This window comes from Podospora pseudocomata, assembly GCF_035222375.1.
Source record: "Podospora pseudocomata strain CBS 415.72m chromosome 1 map unlocalized CBS415.72m_1, whole genome shotgun sequence".
Lineage (NCBI taxonomy): Eukaryota > Fungi > Ascomycota > Sordariomycetes > Sordariales > Podosporaceae > Podospora > Podospora pseudocomata.
Window position 1 is genome coordinate 733197 of NW_026946363.1, and position 20491 is coordinate 753687.

Consider the following 20491-nt stretch of genomic DNA (forward strand, 5'->3'; position numbering starts at 1 on the left):
AGGGGGCGGTGCTTTTCTCCAGTCATTCTTGTAGGCGAACCTGAGCAGAAACAGAGCACAGGTTGTTTGCCTTGGATGCCCCAGGGAGGGGGAAATGGTTGTTGATATTCGCCAATCATCGTGCTCTTTGAGCATGTCGGCACTCCGACAATGTGCATTTTGCTGTATTTTCCATTCAACAAGCTCGAGGCTCCAATAATGCTTTGCACAACTTGGAGTCTTACGATAAGGCAACTTCCAAGGTGCAGAAAATGACTGACCGAGGTGTGCTAGGCAGGTAGTTCTGATGCAAACTGAGGCTGATGTTGGTGTAGGTTTCCTGAGACATGGTGACATGGATCCCAGGACTAGAGCAGGCCCACCTCTGCGGGAACCGTTGATGAGCGACGGTCCCTGAAACGCACAGATGGGTTCAACGTCCAATTCCACTTTGATTGAGTCTGCACGATATCGCTTATATCCAAACTTCGCTAGATACTAGCACTTCCACCATATTGTCTCAGATTCGTGCTGATAAGATGCGATTTCTTTCCCCGGATCGTGTGTGGGTGCTGTCGAGGATGCCAAGACACGTGCCGCACATCATGAAGGGTAGCAATTAACGGCATGTTGGCGCTTGCAGTAATGAATAGTGATCGTGCTGACACAAGTTCCAAGCAGTCTGAAAAGGGGCTGAAATACGAATAAAAAAAATAACCGTTCGTGTCCTAAATCCCGCTGGTCTCGGCGGCTGATGGACAAGAGGTCACCAAGACTTTCTACCAATATTTTTGCGATAGACGGCGTCGCGAATCCGTCTTGTCGTTCTTGGGTCAAGCCATGGCATCAGGAACAAGGCAGATGTCCAATTTCTGCATCCCCCAAAAATACCCCAGAAGGTGCCCACTTTCCAGCATGGCTCCACCATGATTTCCACTAAATGGACATTCAGCCAGCATAACCCTTGTCAATATTGTCCCAATTCGAACCCTTGACATGTGGGGAGGTTCCCTCCCAGGCACAAGGGACCACGACCCGAAAGTACATAAGGAAGACATGAAACACTTCCAACAGCTGCTCTTCTTTTATTCATTTCTTCTTGCCAAGTCGTCATTCAGCCCTAAACACCAAACGTTGCTCTTTCGCAACAGTCCATTCTTTTAGCAGTAAAGCAACCGCCGCGCTCACGGCGACTACAACAATCAATATGCGCGTCCTCTCCCTCTTTTCGCTCGCCGCTGCGGCCCTCCCCCTGGCCTCGGCCATCCAGTTCACCTCGCCCGCCGGCAACTCTACCTTGAGCAAGGGCAACTCGTACAAGGTCAAGTGGGATTCCGTCGACACGGATCCTTCCACTTTCAGCATTTACCTCGTCAACTTTGTCAACTGGCCCCCCTTTTACACCCAACTCGCCGGCGGTGTTTCCACCGAGTCTGGCGAGTATGAGGTGACCGTTCCCTGCCTTGTTGACGCCTCCTGGGGCTACCAATTGTGAGTATTTGTGTGTCTGGACGTGCTTTGAGCACAAAGCTAAACATCTTTGCAGCAATGCCATCAACGGCACCAACGTCTATGTCATCCACGCTCAGACCCCCAAGTTCTACGTGGGCGAGGGTTCCTGCGATGAGCCCGAGGAGGAGGTCCCCATTCCCGTGATCACCGACTCCCTCCAGCAGACCACCTGCGAGGCCTACACCGTGACCGCCACCCCCGAGCCCACCTGCGATAACTCCGTCTCTACTGTCACTGCCACCGTCACTGCCACTGTCACCGTCGGTAAGGATGCCCCCGCGGCCCCTGCCACCACCGCTCCTGCCACCCTTCAATACACCCCCGGCTTCCAGTCGGCTGTCAAGGTCTACTCGACCGTTTATGTTGACCTCTCTGAGGTCATTGACTCTGGCGAGTGCGTGTGCTAATTTTGTACACATAAGAATTCTAAGTTTCGATTGATGGAAAGGGGCATGTTGTTGTTCAGCGAAAGATACCCGTCTTTGTTTAATGATAATTCTGTGCCATCGAATGCCAATTTCATCAAGTCAATGGTTCCGTGGAGCGCATCATTTGTCGATGTTTGATGTCTCCTGGATCACCATGGAAACAGCTTTCAGTTCGTCTTTACGGTTAGTGGTGTGAGCAATTCGGGTTTTGGGTGATGTTTGGTACGCGTTGGGTGGCTCTAAGCTACCCAGAGGACGGTTAGTCTAAATACTAGTGCAGCTTCAATTCGTTTGATAGATGTTGCCTTCTCATGGAGCGAAGTCCCGGGTGTCCAAAGACGAAAAACTTGAGACATGCCCATATCTCGTGTCACATCAGACGCCGGTCTTCCCATATACTTCGCGCCCGAGGCTCCAGCTGTTACACAGCATCATTAAGCTCAGCAGCCAAAGCGATACCTGCAGACCAATATTGTAACGACGGCGCCATGACACAGACCCGACTGGCTGGAACTAGGCGGGAGAGATCAGCATTACCAACAGGCCGGACGCAACCCGCTAGGAGATCGTCGGACGTCCGGCAGTTGAAGTGAGTCTAGACTTAATCGACATAGTGTAAAAAGCATTGTGAGCCGTTGAAGGTATATAACTGCCATCTTGGCGCCGGATATCATGTATTCTCATCCCATGCTCACGACCAGCCATTTTTGTACCGTTCAACCTTCTGCCTTCATTGTCCTACATATATCTTTTACCCGATCTCCTCATACATAACAAACACCCACCCAACTGGTAGCTGCCAGGACAACAATGTCATTCTACGCCTTCCCACCCTTCTCCTTCTCCGCCATCCTCCCCAACAGCGCAAATATATCCTTCCACACCCTCCCCAAACCCACCTCTACCCGAACCCAACCCGCACCCGGTAGAACCATGTCAACCCCCCGTAAACAACACACCTTCACAACCCTCCACTCCTTCTACGCCACCTCAGGCACAGTAACAATCCACTCCTCTTCCTCAGACTCCCCAATCCTAGTCCCCACCCCTTCTCCCCTTGACCCAAACGACCCCTTATCCTGGCCCCCCCAAAAGAAACGCACCGCCTTCCTCTCCATCTGCACCTTCACCTTCCTCACAAACTTTGGCATCGGCGGCCTAACCTCCGCCTTTTACCTCATCTCCCTCGAGTTCGAAAAGTCCCTCCCGGAAACATCCGCCCTCCTCCTCTGGCCTATCCTCGTCTTGGGCCTCTTCAACTTTTTTTGGGTCCCCCTGGCTAATTACTTTGGTAAACGCCCCGTGTTTGTGCTAAGTTGTGGGTTACTTTTCGCGAGTTATATCTGGGGGGCTTTGGCGAAGAGTTTTGAGAGTTTGCTATGGAGTAATATCGTTGCTGCTTTTGCGGGGAGCTCGACCGAGGCGTTGGGGGCGGCGATGGTGAATGATTTGTTTTTCGTCCATGAGCGCGGGGGGAAGATGGGGGTTTATATGAATTTTATCAGTGGGGGGAATACTGTTGGCCCATTGGTTTGTGGGTTTGTAGTTACTGTGAGTGCTTTTCTTGATCAAAGGGTGGTTGTTCAAGAGCTGACTGTGATGTAATTAGGGGTTGAGTTGGAGGTGGCACAAGTGGATTGCTGCTATGCTAACTGGGATTAACTTTGTGACTGTGGTGTTGATGGTGCCTGAGACGAGATATCACAGGGTTGAAGTGACCGGAGAGGGGGGGCAGCAAGTGTCGGAGAGCGAAGATAACGGGCAGGAGAAGGGCAAGGTGAGAGGTGACGGTGAACAGGGACAGCAGAGGGAGGGAATAGTCGCGGTTCCGAAGAAGAGCTGGGTTCAAGAGTTGAGTTTGTGGTCTGGGACGCCAAAGGACGACACGAGCTTGTGGAAGATGTTCCTGAGGCCGCTGCCAATGTTTGCGTATCCGTGTGTTATTTACTCGTTCCTTGGGTACGCAGTGTCATTGGTGTTGACGGTGGCTGTCAACATTCTCAACTCGTTTGTGCTCCAGGCGCCGCCATACTCGTGGTCACCAACGGTCAACGGGCTGATCAATATTCCCGGGTTCATCGGGAATCTCCTTGGCAGCTTTGCGGGCGGTTGGCTTGTCGATAAGTTTTGCGACTGGAGAAGCAGGAAGAACAATGGGGTGTTTGAACCGGAGAATAGGTTGTATCTCTGCATACTTCCGCTGCTGATTACCGGAGCCGGTTGCGTCTTGTTCGGGTATGGAGTCGGGAGAACGCTCCATTGGACCTCATTATTCTTCGGCTACGGAATGGTGTCATTTGCGCTCACAGCGGTCCCCACGATTACGATGGCATATGTGTCAGATTGCCTACTGCCAGTTAACTCAGATGCTTTGATGCTTGTCAACGGTACGTCTCTCACTCACTTTCATTCGGATGAAAGAGGCTAACCATGGTACAGGGAGCAAAAATATTGTTGCTTTTGGATTTCTTTACGGAATCGTGCCATGGGTTGAAGAGGTTGGCTATGTAGAATGCTTTGGAACTCAAGCAGGAATCTATGTTGCTATTATTGCAATAGGAATGGCGGTTTTAATCCCATTTGGCGCTAGAATCAGACATGCCCAGGCAAAATGGAGGATTATCTTGTAATTTATGACGGGAAGGACGATGTTAGGTATTTCGAGGGAATGAAGCAGTCCTTGGGGTTCAAAGATATTTATCAACCAGTCAGTAATTTTAACATGATGATACTTATGTGTCATTAGATAAAAAGAATTCAGGGTGTAGGTGGTGATGGTTTGGATCGACCGCCATGTTCGTGATGTTTCCCTGGTGTTGAGTTGGTGGACCACCCCCACCCTTGCAAGGCTGCATGTAAAAAGACAGACTGATAAGATGAGACCCACTCTTCCCGGCGAGTGGGATTCACTGATAAGCGTGATCATCCACACGCGATTGGTCAGACACTTGACAAGGCTGCATGGCGGGGCAACTTTTTGCGATTTCTCGTCGCCAACCACTTTCGCAACAGAGCTCCGGCTGCCCACGCCATCACTGAATCACTATTTTGGAAGCAAAACTAGCAAAGAGCCTCGAAGACCTCCCCATATCACTCGATTTATTTGTCATTTATTCGAGATCGAGACACAAACAGTCACCAATAGTTTGTTACCAATATCTCAACATCGCCTGTTTGAACAAGGTCCGCAAAAGCCATCTCTTCATTCCACGCGACCACCACCACTGAACCCTGATTGAGCGCGCCCGTCTGCCGCATCCTCCCGCCTCAATGGCGGCGCCAAATTCCGAGGCCGACCAGGCCAAGCTCCAGATCTTCAAAGATGAGCTGTACGATACTATCAGGGAACATGGCAGCGAAACCCGTGTCTTCAGCCAGGCCGACCTCAAGGGTTTGGGCGTCATCCCCAACAACGACGTCAGGATACTTGTCGATGTCATTCAGATGCTCACTAATGAGAAGCTCCTCATTGGTGTTCATTTACCGGGCGGAGAACTGGGTTGGAAATGGCGAAGCAGAGAGGATGCCAAGAAGTACGTTTCCTTCTCTCAGATCTTCTCACTAGCCCACCCTGAATGCTAACTGCTCTTCGTTCTCCAGGTATACCTCCCTTCCAGACGAACCGACCAGGCTCGTATACGGCGAAATCGACCAAGCCGGCCAAGACGGTGTCTGGATCCGCCACATCAAGCTCCGAATCAACATCCAAGATGCCACCCTCAAGGCCTGCATCAAGTTCCTCGAGTCCAAAGGGTTCATCTCGTCCATGACCAACGTCGAGATGCCCAACCGGAAGATGTACATCAGAGCCGACCTCAAACCCTCCGAGCGCGCAACCGGCGGTCCTTGGTTCACAGACGGTGAGCTAGACGAAGCCTTTATCAAAGTCATCGAAGGTATCATTTTCGAGTACATCAAGACCCGTAGCGCATACTTTTCCAGGGGCACGGTTCTCCCTCAAAGACAACCAAAGAAGGGCGTAGTTACCGGGGATGCCAGAGGTGTCAAGAGAACGGCGACTGACATCTCCAACGACGACGCGACACCCGCCCCTGCTCCAGCGACAAAGGCTGCCCCTCCACCGCCAAAGGGCAAGCCAATGTATCTCCCCATGCCGGCCGGGTACAAGAAATACCCTACCGTCAACGATATCACAGAGTTTATCCACAATCAAAAGGTCAGCACTGCTATGCTCGGTGTTGCGGACATCCAGGCGTTGGTCGACGTGCTGGTATTTGACGGCCTGATTGAGCCGATCCAAGTCCACAATCGTAAGGGGTACAGGGTGGTGCGGCCAACAAAGCAGGACACGGTGTCGTATGCCAAGCGGCAGCAGGACCGAGAATCGCATCCAGAATCGGGGGATATCGTGTTAGGCCCTCCGCCGCTGAGCAACGCAGTGACTGAGGCACCGTGCGGTAAATGCCCGGTGTTTGAATTGTGCCAGGAGGGTGGACCGGTTGCGCCGAGCACGTGTGTTTACTTTCAGGAGTGGTTGGGCTTGAAAGAGCCTGCTGTTGCTACTGCCAACGGAACGGCTCCACCATGAGGTCAGCTACGCATGGGCAAATTAATGAAATTCTGGTAAATATTTTTTTTGAGCATGGAGTAAGTGTAGTTTAGTAATCGGGTACTGAGTTGTAAATATAACTGATCCGCCTGGCGGAAGAGCGCGACTTTGTCATCTCACGATTCTTGGCAATTCCGTTATCAAGGGGCGGAAGCATTGTTTACCATCTACTTCATTCAAACATAGTCCCAGATGTCGGTAACGACCTGGCAGCAGAATAATTCATGGATGAAACAATGTGAAGGCCAATGAAGTGGTGCTTTTATATTCTCCAACCTCCTAGAGGTCCACAAGACAATATGCTAACCATATCACTGAACCACCCTCCTTCGTTCCGAAATCAACCATCGATTTAGTTGATTTAGTTGATCTCACCGGAGTCCTCAATGGTGGGCTTCTTGAGACCAGGCTTGATGGCACCGGAGCCGGAGCCGGTAGCCTCAAGGAGCTTGACGACGTGCATGGAGTCATCATCGGCAACCTCGCCGAAGACGACGTGGCGGCCATCGAGCCAAGAGGTCTTCACGGTGGTGATGAAGAACTGGGAGCCGTTGCTGTGAGGGTTCAGGTCAGCTTTGTGATCAATTGAACGGGGAAATTCCGGACAGATTAATAACTCACGTGTTGGGGCCGGCGTTGGCCATGGAGAGGAGACCAGGGCGGGTGTGCTTGATCTGGAAGTTCTCGTCGGCAAACTTCTCGCCGTAGATGGACTTGCCACCGGTGCCGTTGCCACGGGTGAAGTCACCACCCTGGAGCATGAATTCGGGGATGATGCGATGGAAGGAAGAGCCCTTGTAGCCGAAGCCGTTCTGGCCAGTGCAGAGCTCACGGAAGTTACGGGTGGTGATGGGGACAACGTCGTCGTAGAGGTTGAACTTGATAGTACCCTCCTGCTCTACGCGATTGTCAGTATCATGGGATTGCCAGGCGTTGAACAACGTCAATGGAATAGATGGAAGGATGGCTACATACCGGCGATCTCGTTGTTGGGGCGGCCCTGGCTATCGAAGCCGGTGGGACCAGACCAAGAGACCTTGAAGAAGCTTTTGTAGGACCGTTAGCAAAGCTTCCACAAGCTGATGGTGGGGCATTGTCTCTGTTGACCCTGGAAGACAGCGACTTACACTTGAGGGGCCATGTTGATTGATGAGACTGAGAAAGCTCTAACGGAGTTTCTGATGTTGGATTGGATAGACGACGAAAAGGTGGAAGAGAATGGAGCAGTGGGAAGTTGGTGAAAGAGGGAGGAAGGTCGAGGAAGAGCAGAGCAACCGCGGGGTAGGAGGGGTCGAAACATTTTCCGGGCTGGCGAGAAACTGGGTTAGTGCTCCACATGGACCAATAAAAAAGCTATCCCTGAACAGGTACGTATACTTCACGTGAGAAAGGAGGGGCCTGTTGTGGTGTTGTCCAACCATGGCGGGGGTCATGCTTTGCCGCCCCTCACCGTCTGGTTGCTCAGCAGCTAGTACAGCACCCCCAGCAACGCTGGCGTGGGGCATGGTTTGAGGCGAACAAGATGACGGTGAACGTTCAGGACGAAGCCAACTCTGTATGTGGCCATGGCCTTTTTGTAGCAAGAGGAGGAAGAGTTGAGACGATGAGGGCAGTGACAGAGAGACACGGGGGAGACAATTCTTGTCTTCAAGCAACCGCTTGGCTGCCGGGAAGGGGACACTGAACAACGAGACTGGACATCCCACTTCTTTGCTGACCCCCTCATGCCCATCCTCCCTCCCTCTGATCCGTGGCGATCGCGAATTGCCCCAGCCTGCAGAGGAGGGGGAACCAGATGCGGGCCGAGCTGCACGCCAATTGGCGCAGCACGTTGTTTGTCCCACGGACTGGAATCGAAGTTGGCTCAGCCCATCTCCACTGGCAGCAGTGAGAGCATCACTGCCGGCTGACATGGTACCATCTTCTTTTTTCGAGGAAGTGGGATGTCGGAAACAACAAGTGAAGCCAACCACCTAACACTGGGAAACATGGAAAGCAGGTGCAATCATCACCCAAACACCTTGTGTTTGCTTCCCCCTTTTGAGCATGGTAACCCGTCCAGGGGCTAGCTCCCAACCTCACCAGGTTGAGGAAGCTGTATCCTTGAGCTCCCAGCCGAGCTCCAAATAGTAGGCGAGAAGGACTGACCGAAAGAAGGAAAGAGAGGCACGCACCTTCCGAGTGGAACTTCACTTATAATACAGAAAGAGAAGAATAATACACAGCTGAGAGCTGGACGAATTGAAGCACGACGGTGACGGAATGGACAAGTTCGATGGTGATGGAAAGCACTCCAAAATTTCTCTCTCTTGAGCTCTCCCACTGGCGCAAACTCTCTGAAGCTTTTCCGAGCACAGACCCACCTGGGCAGGTTCATTTGATGCCTTGATGCCTCAGGCTGCAATGGCTATTCAGACCCACTTTCAGCAGTGCCGCGCCCAGACCCCCAGAGCCCAAAGTGTCTTGGCTGCGGCGGTTGGGAAACCGCAAGGTGTCCGTCCTCTTAACTCCACAATATCGGTTCAACATCGAATGCGACAGCAGCAGGTCGACTCCTAAGTCCGCCGACACAAGCAAAGCTACAGCATTGCCTTGTCGCTCTGATACTCAACAATTTCACGCTGGATAATTGTCAGGATTCTTCTTCACAATGGATTTGAACAGTCTCCGGCAGACCGTCACCAACCTGACACTTTACGATGTCAAGGCCGGTGTGCGCAAGGTCCAGAATGGTAGGCTTGATGCGCCCGACTCCAGGTCTTCCCACATGTGCTAAACCATGCTTCCGTGTACAGCCGTCATGAACTTCACCGAGATGGAGGCCAAGGTGCGCGAGGCCACAAATAACGAACCTTGGGGCGCATCCTCGACTCAGATGCAGGAGATTGCGGATGGCACTTTCAACTAGTACGTGGTGTTACCGGCCACACATACCAAGACACAATCTAACCACCATTCTTTTCCAGCCAAACCCTGAACGAGATTATGCCCATGATCTATCGCCGCTTTACCGAAAAGTCTGCCGAAGAGTGGCGCCAGATCTACAAGGCCCTCCAACTTCTCGAGTACCTGATCAAGCACGGCTCTGAGCGCGTTATCGACGATGCTCGCTCCCACATTACTCTGCTCAAAATGCTTCGCCAGTTTCACTTCATTGACCAAAACGGCAAAGACCAGGGTGTTAACGTTCGCCATCGCGCCAAGGAACTTGCTGAGCTTCTTGGGGATGTTGACAGGATCCGGTCGGAGCGCAAGAAGGCACGTGCGATCAAGGGCAAGTTTGTAGGCATGCAGGGTGGGTCTGGAATGGGAAGCAGCAGTCGATATGGTGGCTTTGGGAGCAACTCGGACGGGTACAGTGGGGGCGGCGGTGGTGGCAGCAGCTCGACTTATGGTGGTGATGCTGGAGGTGTGTACGGGGACGGTGGAGGCTTCGGCGGACAACAAAGCAGCGATTTTGGTCGAACACAAGCACGCGGGGAACAGTTTGAGGAGTACGATGAGTTTGATGGGGATGAACGGCCAGCTGGTGGTGCTTTGTCTTCAAGCGCCCCAAGGGTGAAGCGAGACACATCCGAAAGAGCCGGTGTTAAGAAGACCACTGAACCGGCGAAGAAGAAGGCCCCTGAGGTCGATCTGTTTTCGTTCGACGAGCCCGCGACAACCTCTACCCCTCCCCTGGCTGATGCCCCGGCTGCTTCGAGCGCTGCACTCACCAATGATGACGACGACTTCGACGATTTCCAATCGGCAGTGCCGGCTGTTGCTGCTGCCCCTGCGACCCAGTTCGCCGCTCCCCAGCCTGTCTCTGCCCCCCAACAAGCCAACCTGAGCGGCATGGTCGCCATGTCTTCTATCTCTCCGCCGCCAAGCTCAACCGCCACGCCCTCCGGCAACTTTTCGGCCTTCTCAACGCCTTTGTCTGCGACTACTCTCTCTCCTGCTGCGAAGCCAGCAGGGTTCCAAGCCTCTACACCAAACTACTTTTCTTCGGTTCAGGCGGCATCTCCAGCAGCACCTGTGGCAAAGCCTGCTGCTGCCCCTGCCTCCTTCGGCGGGCTGAAGCCAGTCACCAGTGGCTCCAAGCCAGCAGCACCCGCAGCTGGAGGTGACGCTTTCGGTTCTCTCTGGTCTCAAGCCAGTGTAGGCCTCAAGAAGAGTACCCCCACTGGGCCTGGGCCGACAATTGGACAGCTCGCGAAGGAGAAGAGCAGTGCTGGCATCTGGGGTGCGGCCAGCTCTTCTTCTCCCGCTGCTGCTAAGCCTGCGGGTAGCAAGCCGCTTGGCAATGGTCTTAATGATTTGCTGGGCTGAGATCTGATTGTGTCCTTTCAATGCTAATTTCTGATATTATTTGCGCTGCTTTTCACGGGGATAGTTGGGGAGGCTAGAAGGTCTGTCTTGATAAGATAGTCATGCAGATGGCTTTTGGAGTATGGCGTGCCAAAATTGATCTTCAGCGTTATGCATGCATCTGAGTGGTTGTTCCAGCAATATTGCCAAGAGTGGCTGTCTGGGGATGTGGTCTCAAAAGGGGCTGGCCAGGGGCAGCTGTCCAACCCGGCCGAGCAATCGGCCCGGAGATCGAGGTGTTCCGCAGCGGCAATCATTCTACGACACAACATCATCTGAAAGCTGATCCGGCATGCGGAAGTTTGCCGATGTCGCCGTCCCTTCTCTCCGACGGCCTGTGCTTGAGCTGCACCATGTTTACTACGTGTTTTGGTGTGTTTAATGCTTACTCAAAATAGCCAAGTCCAGCAGATACCCTATCCTAAGGTAGTGTAGTTCAACTTGACAGATTCCGCTGCTTACTCGATTACTGACCTCAAGACCGTTACTCGTCCTGGAACATACAGTTACCTCGGTTTAGCCAGACTTGAGGATGACTCACTGCCAGCTCCGTCCGCAACCATCGGTTCCCTTTCCTCCTGGCCCCGGCACCGTTTTGCGGCCGGCTTGGCATTCTTACACCCGCAGATCCACGTTTCCCGGCCGCATCCTTCGGGGCCCAGGTTCTTTTCGTCTCATGTTCTCACCATTTGCCCTACTGGGAAAATCGTCCCAAGCGCCGACGGTGGCCTGGCTGGGCCTTGTAAGTGATCGACTTCAGAGGTTTGGAGTCAGGCTCGATACAACGCCAAGTCGATCATTCCTTCCTTCCACCTTCTCCAACTGTCAAATCGAACGGTTTGGACACTCGAGCGACTACCATCTTTCCCAGAAAGGGAATCGCTATGATGGTCTGGTGATAATACATCTGAAGGGCGGTGTGTGATCAGCGAAACTGCTGCAATGAGGCCGTGTCATGGATGACTGGGCCGGGGAAGCTTAGAGAATATATCTTCATTTGGACTTGCTGTTGCTCTTTGTGATTATGGGTAGTCGATCCTGGAATCCCTCAACTATCGCCTCTGGCTCTGATACATGTACCCGGTGGCCGACGGCGGTTTGTCCAACACTTTCGAATCCGATCTTGTTGCGAGTTCACCTTTCTTTTTCTCTACTTGAGGTTGAGAAAAGACATTCTTTGACTCTACATTTTTATTGCATGGCATCGTCCAGGCAGGGCATGCCAAGGTTTATGAGACAGTCTAAGCCATCATGGACACCAGATCGCTACGGCCTCAGGGCTTTCTCGGTTACTTCGTTCTCGTTGTGCGGATTCTGTCGATAGTTGCTTCGGGGCTTGTTGTAGGGTTCACGGTCAACTTCATAGTTGCTTTCAACAAAGCAGGACTTGGGCTGCCGCCAACAATTGTGGCATTAGCGGCTTTGGTATGTCTACGAGTGTCTTCGGCTCTTAATCTATTCAGACTTGACTGACAACAGTGACCAGACCAGCACAGCACTGCTCTATACCCTAGTCACTATTACAAGCTTCAGTCGGCGATTCGTCCCATATATCGCCACTATAGTTCTGGATTTCGTCCTTCTTATTCCAGCTGTAATTGTCACAGTACTCCTGGCCCAGCCCGTGACCAAAAGGTCATGCGCCGCCATCGCTCCTTCAACCACCTTCACAATTACCGTGCCACCCAATACCTCATTCGGCCAAACAACATTCCCATCCAACACCAACGGGAAAGAGGCCTGCTACCGGGTATTCGCCATCTGGATCTCCCTCATCGTCCTTTCTGCCCTGTTCATCCTCAGCACGCTTTCCTCCCTCCTACTCCAACTGCGTGAGCGCAAGCTTCAACGACAGGAATACGACTTTAACGAAAATTCGTCCGACCCTCTCAACCGCCCCGGCACCGATTTCTTCACCCAACGTCCCATCACCATCATCTCCAACCCCTCTAGAGATTATTCCACCGGCCGCAAGCCCGAAAACAAATGGGACAGCTTCGCCGACTGGGATCGCGACCTCGACGAGAAAAAGTCCCAATGGCGCCCAGCAAGTCAAAGAATCGACAGCTGGAACACCGCCAGCAGCACCACCCTTCCATACAAAACCAAAGACGAAATCCCCCGCTCCAACACAAGGGAATACCGCCCCCGCAACAACCGTCTCGACTCCCCTACCCTCCCCAACCGCCCCTCTGACCTCGCCAAAGCCTACCGTGCCTACCGCACCACCGGAGCGACTCCCACCTCCCCCTCCACCCGCCCCCGCTCTCGACAGCGAGGTCTACCGGGTAACCCCCAGTAGGGACTCGGGGCGCCTACCACCCCACTCCCCCAAAACCCAACAATAATCACGCCGACCCACCTCCCAAAAGCAAAAGAACAGACCGTTATAATTGAAGACGTCAACGGAGGGAGGAGAACACCCGGCTGGCCCTTTCCCTCAACAGCGGGAAAGAAGTCATCGGCGGGACACCTCCAACCTCCACCTACGACACCGAATAATACAAGACGAGCAAGAGCCGACACGGCAGAGAGCAGTCTCAGTCTAGGAGCAGGGATGATCCCCATTGCGTTGTCGTCCTCTCTGTCGGAGTCGTCGTCGTTTTCACCTGCTTTTGGGGGCGGTGGATTGTTGGGAAAGGAAGGGGAGAGGGAGGATCAGGCGCCCTTGTTGTTGCCCAAGACTACTTATAGCCCTAGTACAAAAATTGATCCGAGGGAGAGGAAGCTGAGAGAGAAGAAGAAGACGGGGAGGAGTGTCGTGCAGGGCATGGCTCCTTTGGAGGGTGTGCCGAGTAGTGATAGTGTGGTTCATGAGAGTTTGCTACCGTCGCCGTTGGTGCTTGGCCAGGAAGTGAAGGGGAGGAAGAAAAAGGAGGAGAGTGGGTGGTGGGGGCCGTTGGCGAGTGTGATTGGGCGGTCGAGGGGTGAGTTTGATCCGGGGAATGTTGTGTAAACATGTTGGATGGGTGTATATATATAGCTGGCCATATGTAATGGGTTGGCTACCGGGCACAAAGAGTTTGACTGTAAAAGTAGGGGCGAAGTACTGGTTGGTACATTGGTAGGATAGATATAATACCCAATTGTTCTTTTGTTCAAGCTTGTTCATCAAACAAAAGTGTCAGATCAGGAGCGAAGGCTGACCCAGACAACTTAAACATGCGGCGATATCCCACTGGTCTGCATTTTGCTCGATCTGGGCCCGGTTTGCCCATACGTGCTCCATGATGGCCAGTCCCTCTTTGATGGTGCCAAAATTCCTCAAGCACCCCATGGCGGCGACCATATCCCGGAATATTTGCTCCTGTTCTGGAGCAGCCAGACATCCGGTAACAGTGAATGGCCAAACCAATACTCTGAGACAGGCTGGTGCTGGAACGCAATAAAGCATCAGATTAAGAGTCTCTGTGACCGAGTGGTGTATCTCCTGACTTGCTGGCTGCCACCCAGAAATGACCACTTGGAGATATGTCAACGTTGCCTGAGCCCAGATTCTCGTATGTACAGCAGTACTGTGCATAGATTGAGGTGAAATCATGCCCTGTGCCGTGAAATGCAACAGTGGATGGTCTTTCGGCACAGGCCCGCTGGATGGGCAAGCATGTTTAACCTCCGGCTCTCCCAATCCCGCCAACCCATCCCGAATCCTCCTCTGAATCACCCTCGCCCGTTCGACCAACTCCGTCACCGACAACGCCCCCATCCTCTTCCTCTCCTTCTTATACCCATCCAGCGCAGCAACCTGCCCAACAGCCACCACAACCCAATTCTCCAACCCAATAAACTCCACCAACTTCAAATGCGGCAAGTCCATCTCCTTCTCCTTTACCTTCACCCCCACAATCCGTTCCAACTCTTCCCTCCCGATAGTATCCAACAAATGCCCATGCCACCTCTGCAACCTCGGTCCCTCACCCAAAGCCGTACTCCCCACCACATCCAAAAACAACAACTGCGCGCTAAAAAACCGCAACGTAGCCTGCCCCGTGCCCCAAGGCTGCCCCATCGGGGTAAAGCTCTTTGGATTCGTGCCCAGCTGTAAAAGCAACATCATAAAGCACACCACCTCCCTCTCTCCCTCCTCCCCTCCCACATCAACCCTTCCGATCCCATGAAACCTCCACGTCTCACCCCACAACTGCGCCGCCGCATCAAGATGCACCCTCCAATTCCATCCATTCCCTACCGCGACCTCGCTCGTCAGTAGCTGAACAATACAGGCCACCACCTCGCTCGCCTCCTTGAGATGCCCTTCCACACCTTTGTCGACGACCCCCTGAATCGCCCTTCTTAACCACTGCAGCCCCAACTCCTGCTCCCGTTGGATGGCGTCAAAATTATGGCTCTTGCACAGCTCGGGGACGTCTTCTTTGTTGTCTTCGCTGGAGAGGATGATACCGTAAAAGTACCCCGCCATTGTCTGTGCGACGTGGAAGAGGGCTTGGTTGCGCTGTAGCAGGACGAGCAACCAGCCGCGACCAAAGTCGAGGAGGGTAGGGCGGTAGAAAGGGAAGAGGAAGGGGAAGACGTAGTCGAGGTAGAACATTGTTCTGTGGGCGTCGCGCTCGGAGGCGGGGATGCCGGTGTGGTCTTCTCCATCTGGGTCAGCGCTGTCAGTTTGTTGATGACGGGACGGGATATTTGAAGGCGGGGGACTAGAGGAGGAGCAAGGTGTCGCAATGGCGGTGGTGTCGGTTGATGTGGCGCCGGTTGGGATATTGTCGGTTTCAACGCCCATCCCGCTACCCTTCTCGCCATCTGGTAGTATTGTCACCCCCCCAACAGTGTCGCCACCATCACCACCACCAACACTAACACCAGATAGTAGCTGCAGTGTCCCCGTCGTGATGACGCCAACCTCAACCCTTCCCATATCCAACCCTATCTCCCCAACACCGGACTCCAAATCCTTCATGTACCTCTTCTCCCTCCTCTGGGCAGCAACCCTCTTGATCTCCTGCTTCACCCACTCCCCTCTTGCCTTTTGCCAATCCCCGCCGTCCATCCACTGTGGCTTTTCCTCGCTGTACAAGCAGTCGATCCCCAGCGTGCTGCAGCCCTCGCACACCGGCCTGGTTTCGTCGCACTTTTTGCGGCGGAGTCGGCAGGTCCAACACCCCTCGGAGGATCTCGTTCGGGTTGTCATTTTGTTGCTTTTGTGAAAATCTAGCCAAACAGTTTGAACGGTTGGGAAGAGAGGTTCGAAAGTCAGACGAGCTGTCGTTGTTGGCTCGGGAGGTGAGATTTGTCAGCTGGCCTTGCCGCCGCGTACACTTGCATGTCTTGAACAGAATGACGGAGACCGCAGCGTTCAATAAAGGCCTTGAAAGATCAGATACCTAGTGCAAATGCCCTCGACTATCTTTCAAGGCCTTATCCAAATGCAACAGAGCAATAAAAAAATGTACAGCACAGAAGAATTAGCACTAAGTCTATAACCCTAACCCTATAACACCCCTAAAACCCCAGGATGTGCTATTCGCCGTCCTCGCCCTACTACCCGCACGCCCCCCCCTCCTCCAGCCACTGACTTTGCGGAAAACACTGGCTTGATGGGTCTGATGCCTGATATAAACGATGAACTGTTCTGTAATTGATGCCCATAAGGCTCTGATCCAAACATGAGATCGTGACCGGTACAGAATAACAAAAACTCCAACCAAAAACGACGGTCATAGCTCATTACATATGTCATGTACTTACCGAGATACACCTCCTAAGCCCTGGCCTGCTCCTCCTTTTGTGCCTTGATTGCCGCAGCACGATAAGCCCACAGCTCTTGCGGTTGACCATTCGCATCACAAGACGCAAACTTCCACCACCCCGAGTGGAAAGCCCCCGCGATGTTGATCAAGCCCCATTTGATCGGTGCCGGCATGGGAGGCCAGTGGGCCCACATCCCATCCTCGACCGTACGGTCCAAGTTGAGGAGGAAGAAGGGCACGACATCCGTCATGCCGGCCTTGGTAACAGTGCTCTTGCCCCATGCCTTGAATGTAGCCGCCGCGGCAGTGTTCTCGGGAGTGCCCTCCTTCGGCGCATTGGGGTGCTCGGAGAACTTGGCAATGGTGGATATCTCGCTGTGGAAATGTTTCTCGAAAGGCTCTTGGAACGTGCTCATGATTTGCAAAAGCTCGTCGGCGGAGAAGTCGGTGGGAGATTGGAGGCCGGAGAGGTACTTCTCAAACTCAGCTAGGCCGGCAAGGAAAGATTCTGTAGAAGGACAGATTGGTTAGTTGGGTGGGAGAAGAGCGACAGTTGACTACAGGAGCATACCGTGCTCATGATGAGTCTCCTCAAACACCGTCTTGTCCTGCAGCAGCTCCTCCACCTTGGTGAAGAGAGATGCCTCTTCATCGTCGTGGTGTGACTTCACGAAGCGATACCAAGCGAGGGCATAGCCGATGAAGTCGGCCTTGTCCTGGTCGAGCAGCAGCGGAGCCTGGTGGTAGATGGAATTGTAGCCGCGGAGGATGGAGTTATGGAGCAAAGCCATATGGGTGGCTCCCGATGTGAAGATATCAGTCTTCTTGGTCTGGAACTGGGGCGTAGTGATGAGCTTCATGGGCCCATCAGCCCAAGGTTTGGAGGGGGAAACAGAGGTCATCATGGACGGTGAGCGGCTTAGCAGAAAGCCAATAATCATGAACGGAATAGAGAGAAACAGAGTTACTCTTGGGCTCGCCATTTTGGAGGAGATGACAAGCAATGTGCAGTCGTACGATGGAATCTAAAGTCTAGCCTGTCTGCGGTAGCCATTGAGGTTGCGAGCCCGAGCTTTCCAGAAGCTCTAGTGGGGCATCTGCTGATAAAGCGCGGGTGTTGATTGGATACCATCCGCTGCCGGACCCTCCCTCTTGCCCCTGGTCGCGCTTGTTCCCGTCCTCCCGACATGGGCTAGGCGCGTCTTGTCTCGGTCCACCTTCAGAGCGGCATTGTGGACAAAGAATGGAGACTGCTGCTGTTCGAGACCATGAACAGGCCTTCAAAGATATTTAAATAGTCCTTGAACATGTTTCAAATGGGCTTTGATGATGAGCAAGGGCGATTCTGTTGCTTTAAGACCTTATTGTACCGTTGCAGTCTCTGTTTCCTGCCCACGACGTGAGGGCCAGACCATCACCAGCCGGGCCTGGAGAATTACTTACAACATGGAAATATCCAATAACTGGTACTTCAGCACCTCTCCTGATTCTTCGAATCATCGCTACATGGACAGTTTTGTGGTGGCCACGGCGACTTAAAACGACATGACAACCAAATCCGAACCGGCAATCGGAAGCCCACCTTCCTGTCTGAGCACATGTGGTCAGATCAGGCTGTTCAAGTCTACATGTGTCTACTGAGCCTTTTGCCACGACTGGCTTAGCTGGTATTGATCGATCCGAAAGCCATAATGCTTACGTATCCAGCACCTGAATATACACACCAAACGGATGTCGTCGAGACCGGCCAGAGAACCCGGAGCGTGTGATCGCGACCCGGTCAACCTGATCCAGCTGGCCGGAGCTCTTACACACTCCACTCCGAGTTTTAGCCGTGACTCACGCCGAGTACGAGTGGAGAAGGTTGTCGCGTTGGGAGCCGCAGAATGCTCGCACTCAAGCAATGGTGCCGCAGCGACCCCCAGTCGGGGATAGCTTTATAGCCTTGGGCCCTCGACATCGGTCGTGGAACGAGCATCTCTGCCCACATCCACCAACACTGCAACGCGCCCCGATTCACCAAGATGGCTTCCACCAAACCCTTCATCCGAGTCCGCAAAGCCGAACTGGCCGATACTGATGCCATTGTCCGAATCCACTACGAAGCCTTTGACGATGATGTTATGAACCAGCTCATGTATCCGGGTGGTGCCACAGAAGCCTCGCGGAAAAGGTTCGGGGAGCGGGTTTTTCCCAGACCCCAATCAGATGAAGAGCTAGCGAAGAATGGAGAGACTATCTTGAACGTTGCTGAATACTTTCCCGAGGGCCCTGATGGGCCTGGTGAAGTGGTTGCTTTCTCCAAGTGGGTTCTTCACCGAAACCCTCGGACGGAAGAACAGTGGAAGTCGGAGGACTATGTGCCCACTGTCGAGAACTTTGGCGAGGGCGCTGATCTTTCTGTGATCAATGCTTTTATTGGAGAGTTGAACAGGAAGCAGAGGGACCACGCGAAGGGCGAAGCAGCTTTGTGTAAGGCTTCACTCAATCCTGTCGAACCATGTCTTTGAAGTTGAGTTGCTGAATACTTACCCCGCAGTCCTCGGTATCCTTGCTTGCAGCCCGGACCGACAGCGACTGGGCGCCGGATCGGCTCTTGTGAAGTGGGGAACCGATCTTGCCGACAGCCTTAGGCTTCCCACCAGGCTCGAGTCTTCTCCTGTTGGATATGCCGTTTACCGGAAGTTTGGGTTCGAGGATGTGGACGTGTTGGACATGAAGGTCAAGGAAACATGGGGCGTCACCAAAGAAGAGGGTCGGTACTGGGGGGAGAACAACGCTGTAGCACTTGCCGGGCCTGTGCCCGAGGGTGTGATGCGGTCTGTTATCATGAGGCGGCCTGTCAAGCGTAGAGGTAGTGCTGCATGATGTGGATGAACGGGGGCGGGTCACAGTATAACATTGTCTACCTACCTTGCAGAGCATTACCAACATTGTTCCCCAGTACTTTTGTCCGATGCAGGAGGCCTATGATACGTGGCGCGCCTCTTGCGCAGGCCTTGCTCAAAACTGGAAGGCAACCGTCCGTCCTCCACGAGTTCCCGTTAAGTCAACCGGACCAAGATCAGCATCGGGGTTCCTTTTGGCTGTCTATCCGACTCTTTTCCACCCAAGCCTTTGCTGAATGAGGTAAAATGGATCCAGTCAGCGGTGCTGCGAGCATCATCGCCATCATCCAGATCGCCGACAAAGTCATACGAGCGTGCAAAGCGTATGTCGAAATATCAACTCTTCGTTCTGTGTTGAAAATCCTGAAGTTTCTCATCGATTTCAGCGATGAATTTAGTGCCCTTGAAACACTGGCAGCCTCAGATGGATTTGGAGCGGCTTCTACCTCCCTACCAAAGCTCTGATCCAACAGCAACCGGTGCAAAGTCTTCGAAGGCCAAGACTATTCTGTCGTCTTTGGCGTGGCCCTTCAAGGAGGGGAAGGCGACCAAGTTGCTTGATGAAATTAAACAGCACAAGGGCACAATATTGCTAGCTCTAACAACGGATACGGCGTATGTACGGTTGCTATGCGTCCATTTCGAGTGTTACTGACAGCACACCCAGACAAGATGTCAAAGTCATCAGAAAGAAGGTTGATGATATTTCTGCAAATCTGACCGGTAGGTTGGCCAGGCGTTGGTGTTTTGCAGATACAGATTTGTCATCTCGCGCAAGACCTCCAGGTCAGGGAGATATACCGCCACTTCTTATCCTGGTCCACAGACCCTTCATCGATTCACGACAAGTTTGTGAAACTGTATGAACCTGGCACCGGCGAGTGGGTCTTCAGATCTTCCGAGTGGAAAGCGTGGATGGAGGGAGATTCACCTTGCCTTGGGATCCACGGAATCCCTGGAGCTGGCAGAACAATCTTTGCGTCCCGCTTGATCAAAACAGTCAGAGGTCTTACTGAGAGCCCGGATCAACGAGACCAACAATACGCATGCACG

General features: G+C 53.1%; 9 protein-coding genes across 9 annotated transcripts; 6 read left to right on the top strand and 3 right to left on the bottom strand.

The window, feature by feature from the left end:
* Positions 1-318: 318 nt before the first annotated feature.
* On the top strand, positions 319-1898 carry QC762_104880 (uncharacterized protein; the record flags this gene model as incomplete). Its single annotated transcript, XM_062884882.1, has 3 exons — positions 319-608; positions 661-1470; positions 1526-1898. Exons 2-3 carry the CDS (start codon positions 1187-1189, stop codon positions 1896-1898), a joined length of 657 nt encoding a protein of 218 aa, XP_062747787.1. The 5' UTR covers positions 319-608; positions 661-1186.
* Positions 1899-2729: 831 nt separating this feature from the next.
* On the top strand, positions 2730-4738 carry QC762_104890 (uncharacterized protein; the record flags this gene model as incomplete). The annotated part of the gene is made up of 3 exons (XM_062884883.1): positions 2730-3470; positions 3529-4306; positions 4359-4738. The coding sequence occupies 3 exons, from the start codon at positions 2730-2732 to the stop codon at positions 4547-4549; spliced, it is 1710 nt and encodes a 569-aa protein (XP_062747788.1). The 3' UTR covers positions 4550-4738.
* Positions 4739-4743: 5 nt separating this feature from the next.
* RPC34 (34-kDa subunit of RNA polymerase III (C)) lies at positions 4744-6671 on the top strand. Its single transcript, XM_062884884.1, has 2 exons — positions 4744-5452; positions 5520-6671. The coding sequence occupies exons 1-2, from the start codon at positions 5190-5192 to the stop codon at positions 6466-6468; spliced, it is 1212 nt and encodes a 403-aa protein (XP_062747789.1). The 5' UTR covers positions 4744-5189; the 3' UTR covers positions 6469-6671.
* CSR1_1 (phosphatidylinositol transfer protein csr1) lies at positions 6644-8776 on the bottom strand. The gene is made up of 4 exons (XM_062882760.1): positions 7617-8776; positions 7465-7535; positions 7111-7387; positions 6644-7043 (listed from the first exon to the last, which is right to left on the bottom strand). The coding sequence occupies exons 1-4, from the start codon at positions 7787-7789 to the stop codon at positions 6851-6853; spliced, it is 714 nt and encodes a 237-aa protein (XP_062747790.1). The 5' UTR covers positions 7790-8776; the 3' UTR covers positions 6644-6850.
* A 193-nt stretch (positions 8777-8969) lies between these two features.
* ENT3 (Epsin-3, clathrin recruitment and traffic between the Golgi and endosome) lies at positions 8970-11515 on the top strand. The gene is made up of 3 exons (XM_062884885.1): positions 8970-9221; positions 9285-9396; positions 9456-11515. Exons 1-3 carry the CDS (start codon positions 9140-9142, stop codon positions 10801-10803), a joined length of 1542 nt encoding a protein of 513 aa, XP_062747791.1. The 5' UTR covers positions 8970-9139; the 3' UTR covers positions 10804-11515.
* A 578-nt stretch (positions 11516-12093) lies between these two features.
* On the top strand, positions 12094-13144 carry QC762_104935 (uncharacterized protein; the record flags this gene model as incomplete). The annotated part of the gene is made up of 2 exons (XM_062884886.1): positions 12094-12267; positions 12329-13144. 2 exons carry the CDS (start codon positions 12094-12096, stop codon positions 13142-13144), a joined length of 990 nt encoding a protein of 329 aa, XP_062747792.1.
* An 822-nt stretch (positions 13145-13966) lies between these two features.
* QC762_104940 (uncharacterized protein) lies at positions 13967-15991 on the bottom strand (the record flags this gene model as incomplete). The annotated part of the gene is made up of 1 exon (XM_062884887.1): positions 13967-15991. One exon carries the CDS (start codon positions 15989-15991, stop codon positions 13967-13969), a length of 2025 nt encoding a protein of 674 aa, XP_062747793.1.
* A 570-nt stretch (positions 15992-16561) lies between these two features.
* Positions 16562-17613, bottom strand: QC762_104950 (uncharacterized protein; the record flags this gene model as incomplete). The annotated part of the gene is made up of 2 exons (XM_062884888.1): positions 17122-17613; positions 16562-17058 (listed from the first exon to the last, which is right to left on the bottom strand). The coding sequence occupies exons 1-2, from the start codon at positions 17531-17533 to the stop codon at positions 16562-16564; spliced, it is 909 nt and encodes a 302-aa protein (XP_062747794.1). The 5' UTR covers positions 17534-17613.
* Positions 17614-18376: 763 nt separating this feature from the next.
* Positions 18377-19494, top strand: QC762_104960 (uncharacterized protein). Its single transcript, XM_062884889.1, has 2 exons — positions 18377-19022; positions 19090-19494. The coding sequence occupies exons 1-2, from the start codon at positions 18575-18577 to the stop codon at positions 19416-19418; spliced, it is 777 nt and encodes a 258-aa protein (XP_062747795.1). The 5' UTR covers positions 18377-18574; the 3' UTR covers positions 19419-19494.
* Positions 19495-20491: the final 997 nt, after the last annotated feature.

Coding starts and splice junctions, on each gene's coding strand:
- ENT3 (XM_062884885.1), top strand. CDS start 9,140: ATGGATTTGAACAGTCTCCGGCAGACCGTCACCAACCTGACACTTTAC. Junction 9,222..9,284: donor TGTGCGCAAGGTCCAGAATG/GTAGGCTTGATG, acceptor TTCCGTGTACAG/CCGTCATGAACTTCACCGAG. Junction 9,397..9,455: donor GCGGATGGCACTTTCAACTA/GTACGTGGTGTT, acceptor ATTCTTTTCCAG/CCAAACCCTGAACGAGATTA.
- CSR1_1 (XM_062882760.1), bottom strand. CDS start 7,789: ATGTTTCGACCCCTCCTACCCCGCGGTTGCTCTGCTCTTCCTCGACCT. Junction 7,536..7,616: donor ATCAACATGGCCCCTCAAGT/GTAAGTCGCTGT, acceptor GTCCTACAAAAG/CTTCTTCAAGGTCTCTTGGT. Junction 7,044..7,110: donor GCCAACGCCGGCCCCAACAC/GTGAGTTATTAA, acceptor GAACCCTCACAG/CAACGGCTCCCAGTTCTTCA.
- RPC34 (XM_062884884.1), top strand. CDS start 5,190: ATGGCGGCGCCAAATTCCGAGGCCGACCAGGCCAAGCTCCAGATCTTC. Junction 5,453..5,519: donor AGCAGAGAGGATGCCAAGAA/GTACGTTTCCTT, acceptor TTCGTTCTCCAG/GTATACCTCCCTTCCAGACG.
- QC762_104960 (XM_062884889.1), top strand. CDS start 18,575: ATGGCTTCCACCAAACCCTTCATCCGAGTCCGCAAAGCCGAACTGGCC. Junction 19,023..19,089: donor GAAGGGCGAAGCAGCTTTGT/GTAAGGCTTCAC, acceptor CTTACCCCGCAG/TCCTCGGTATCCTTGCTTGC.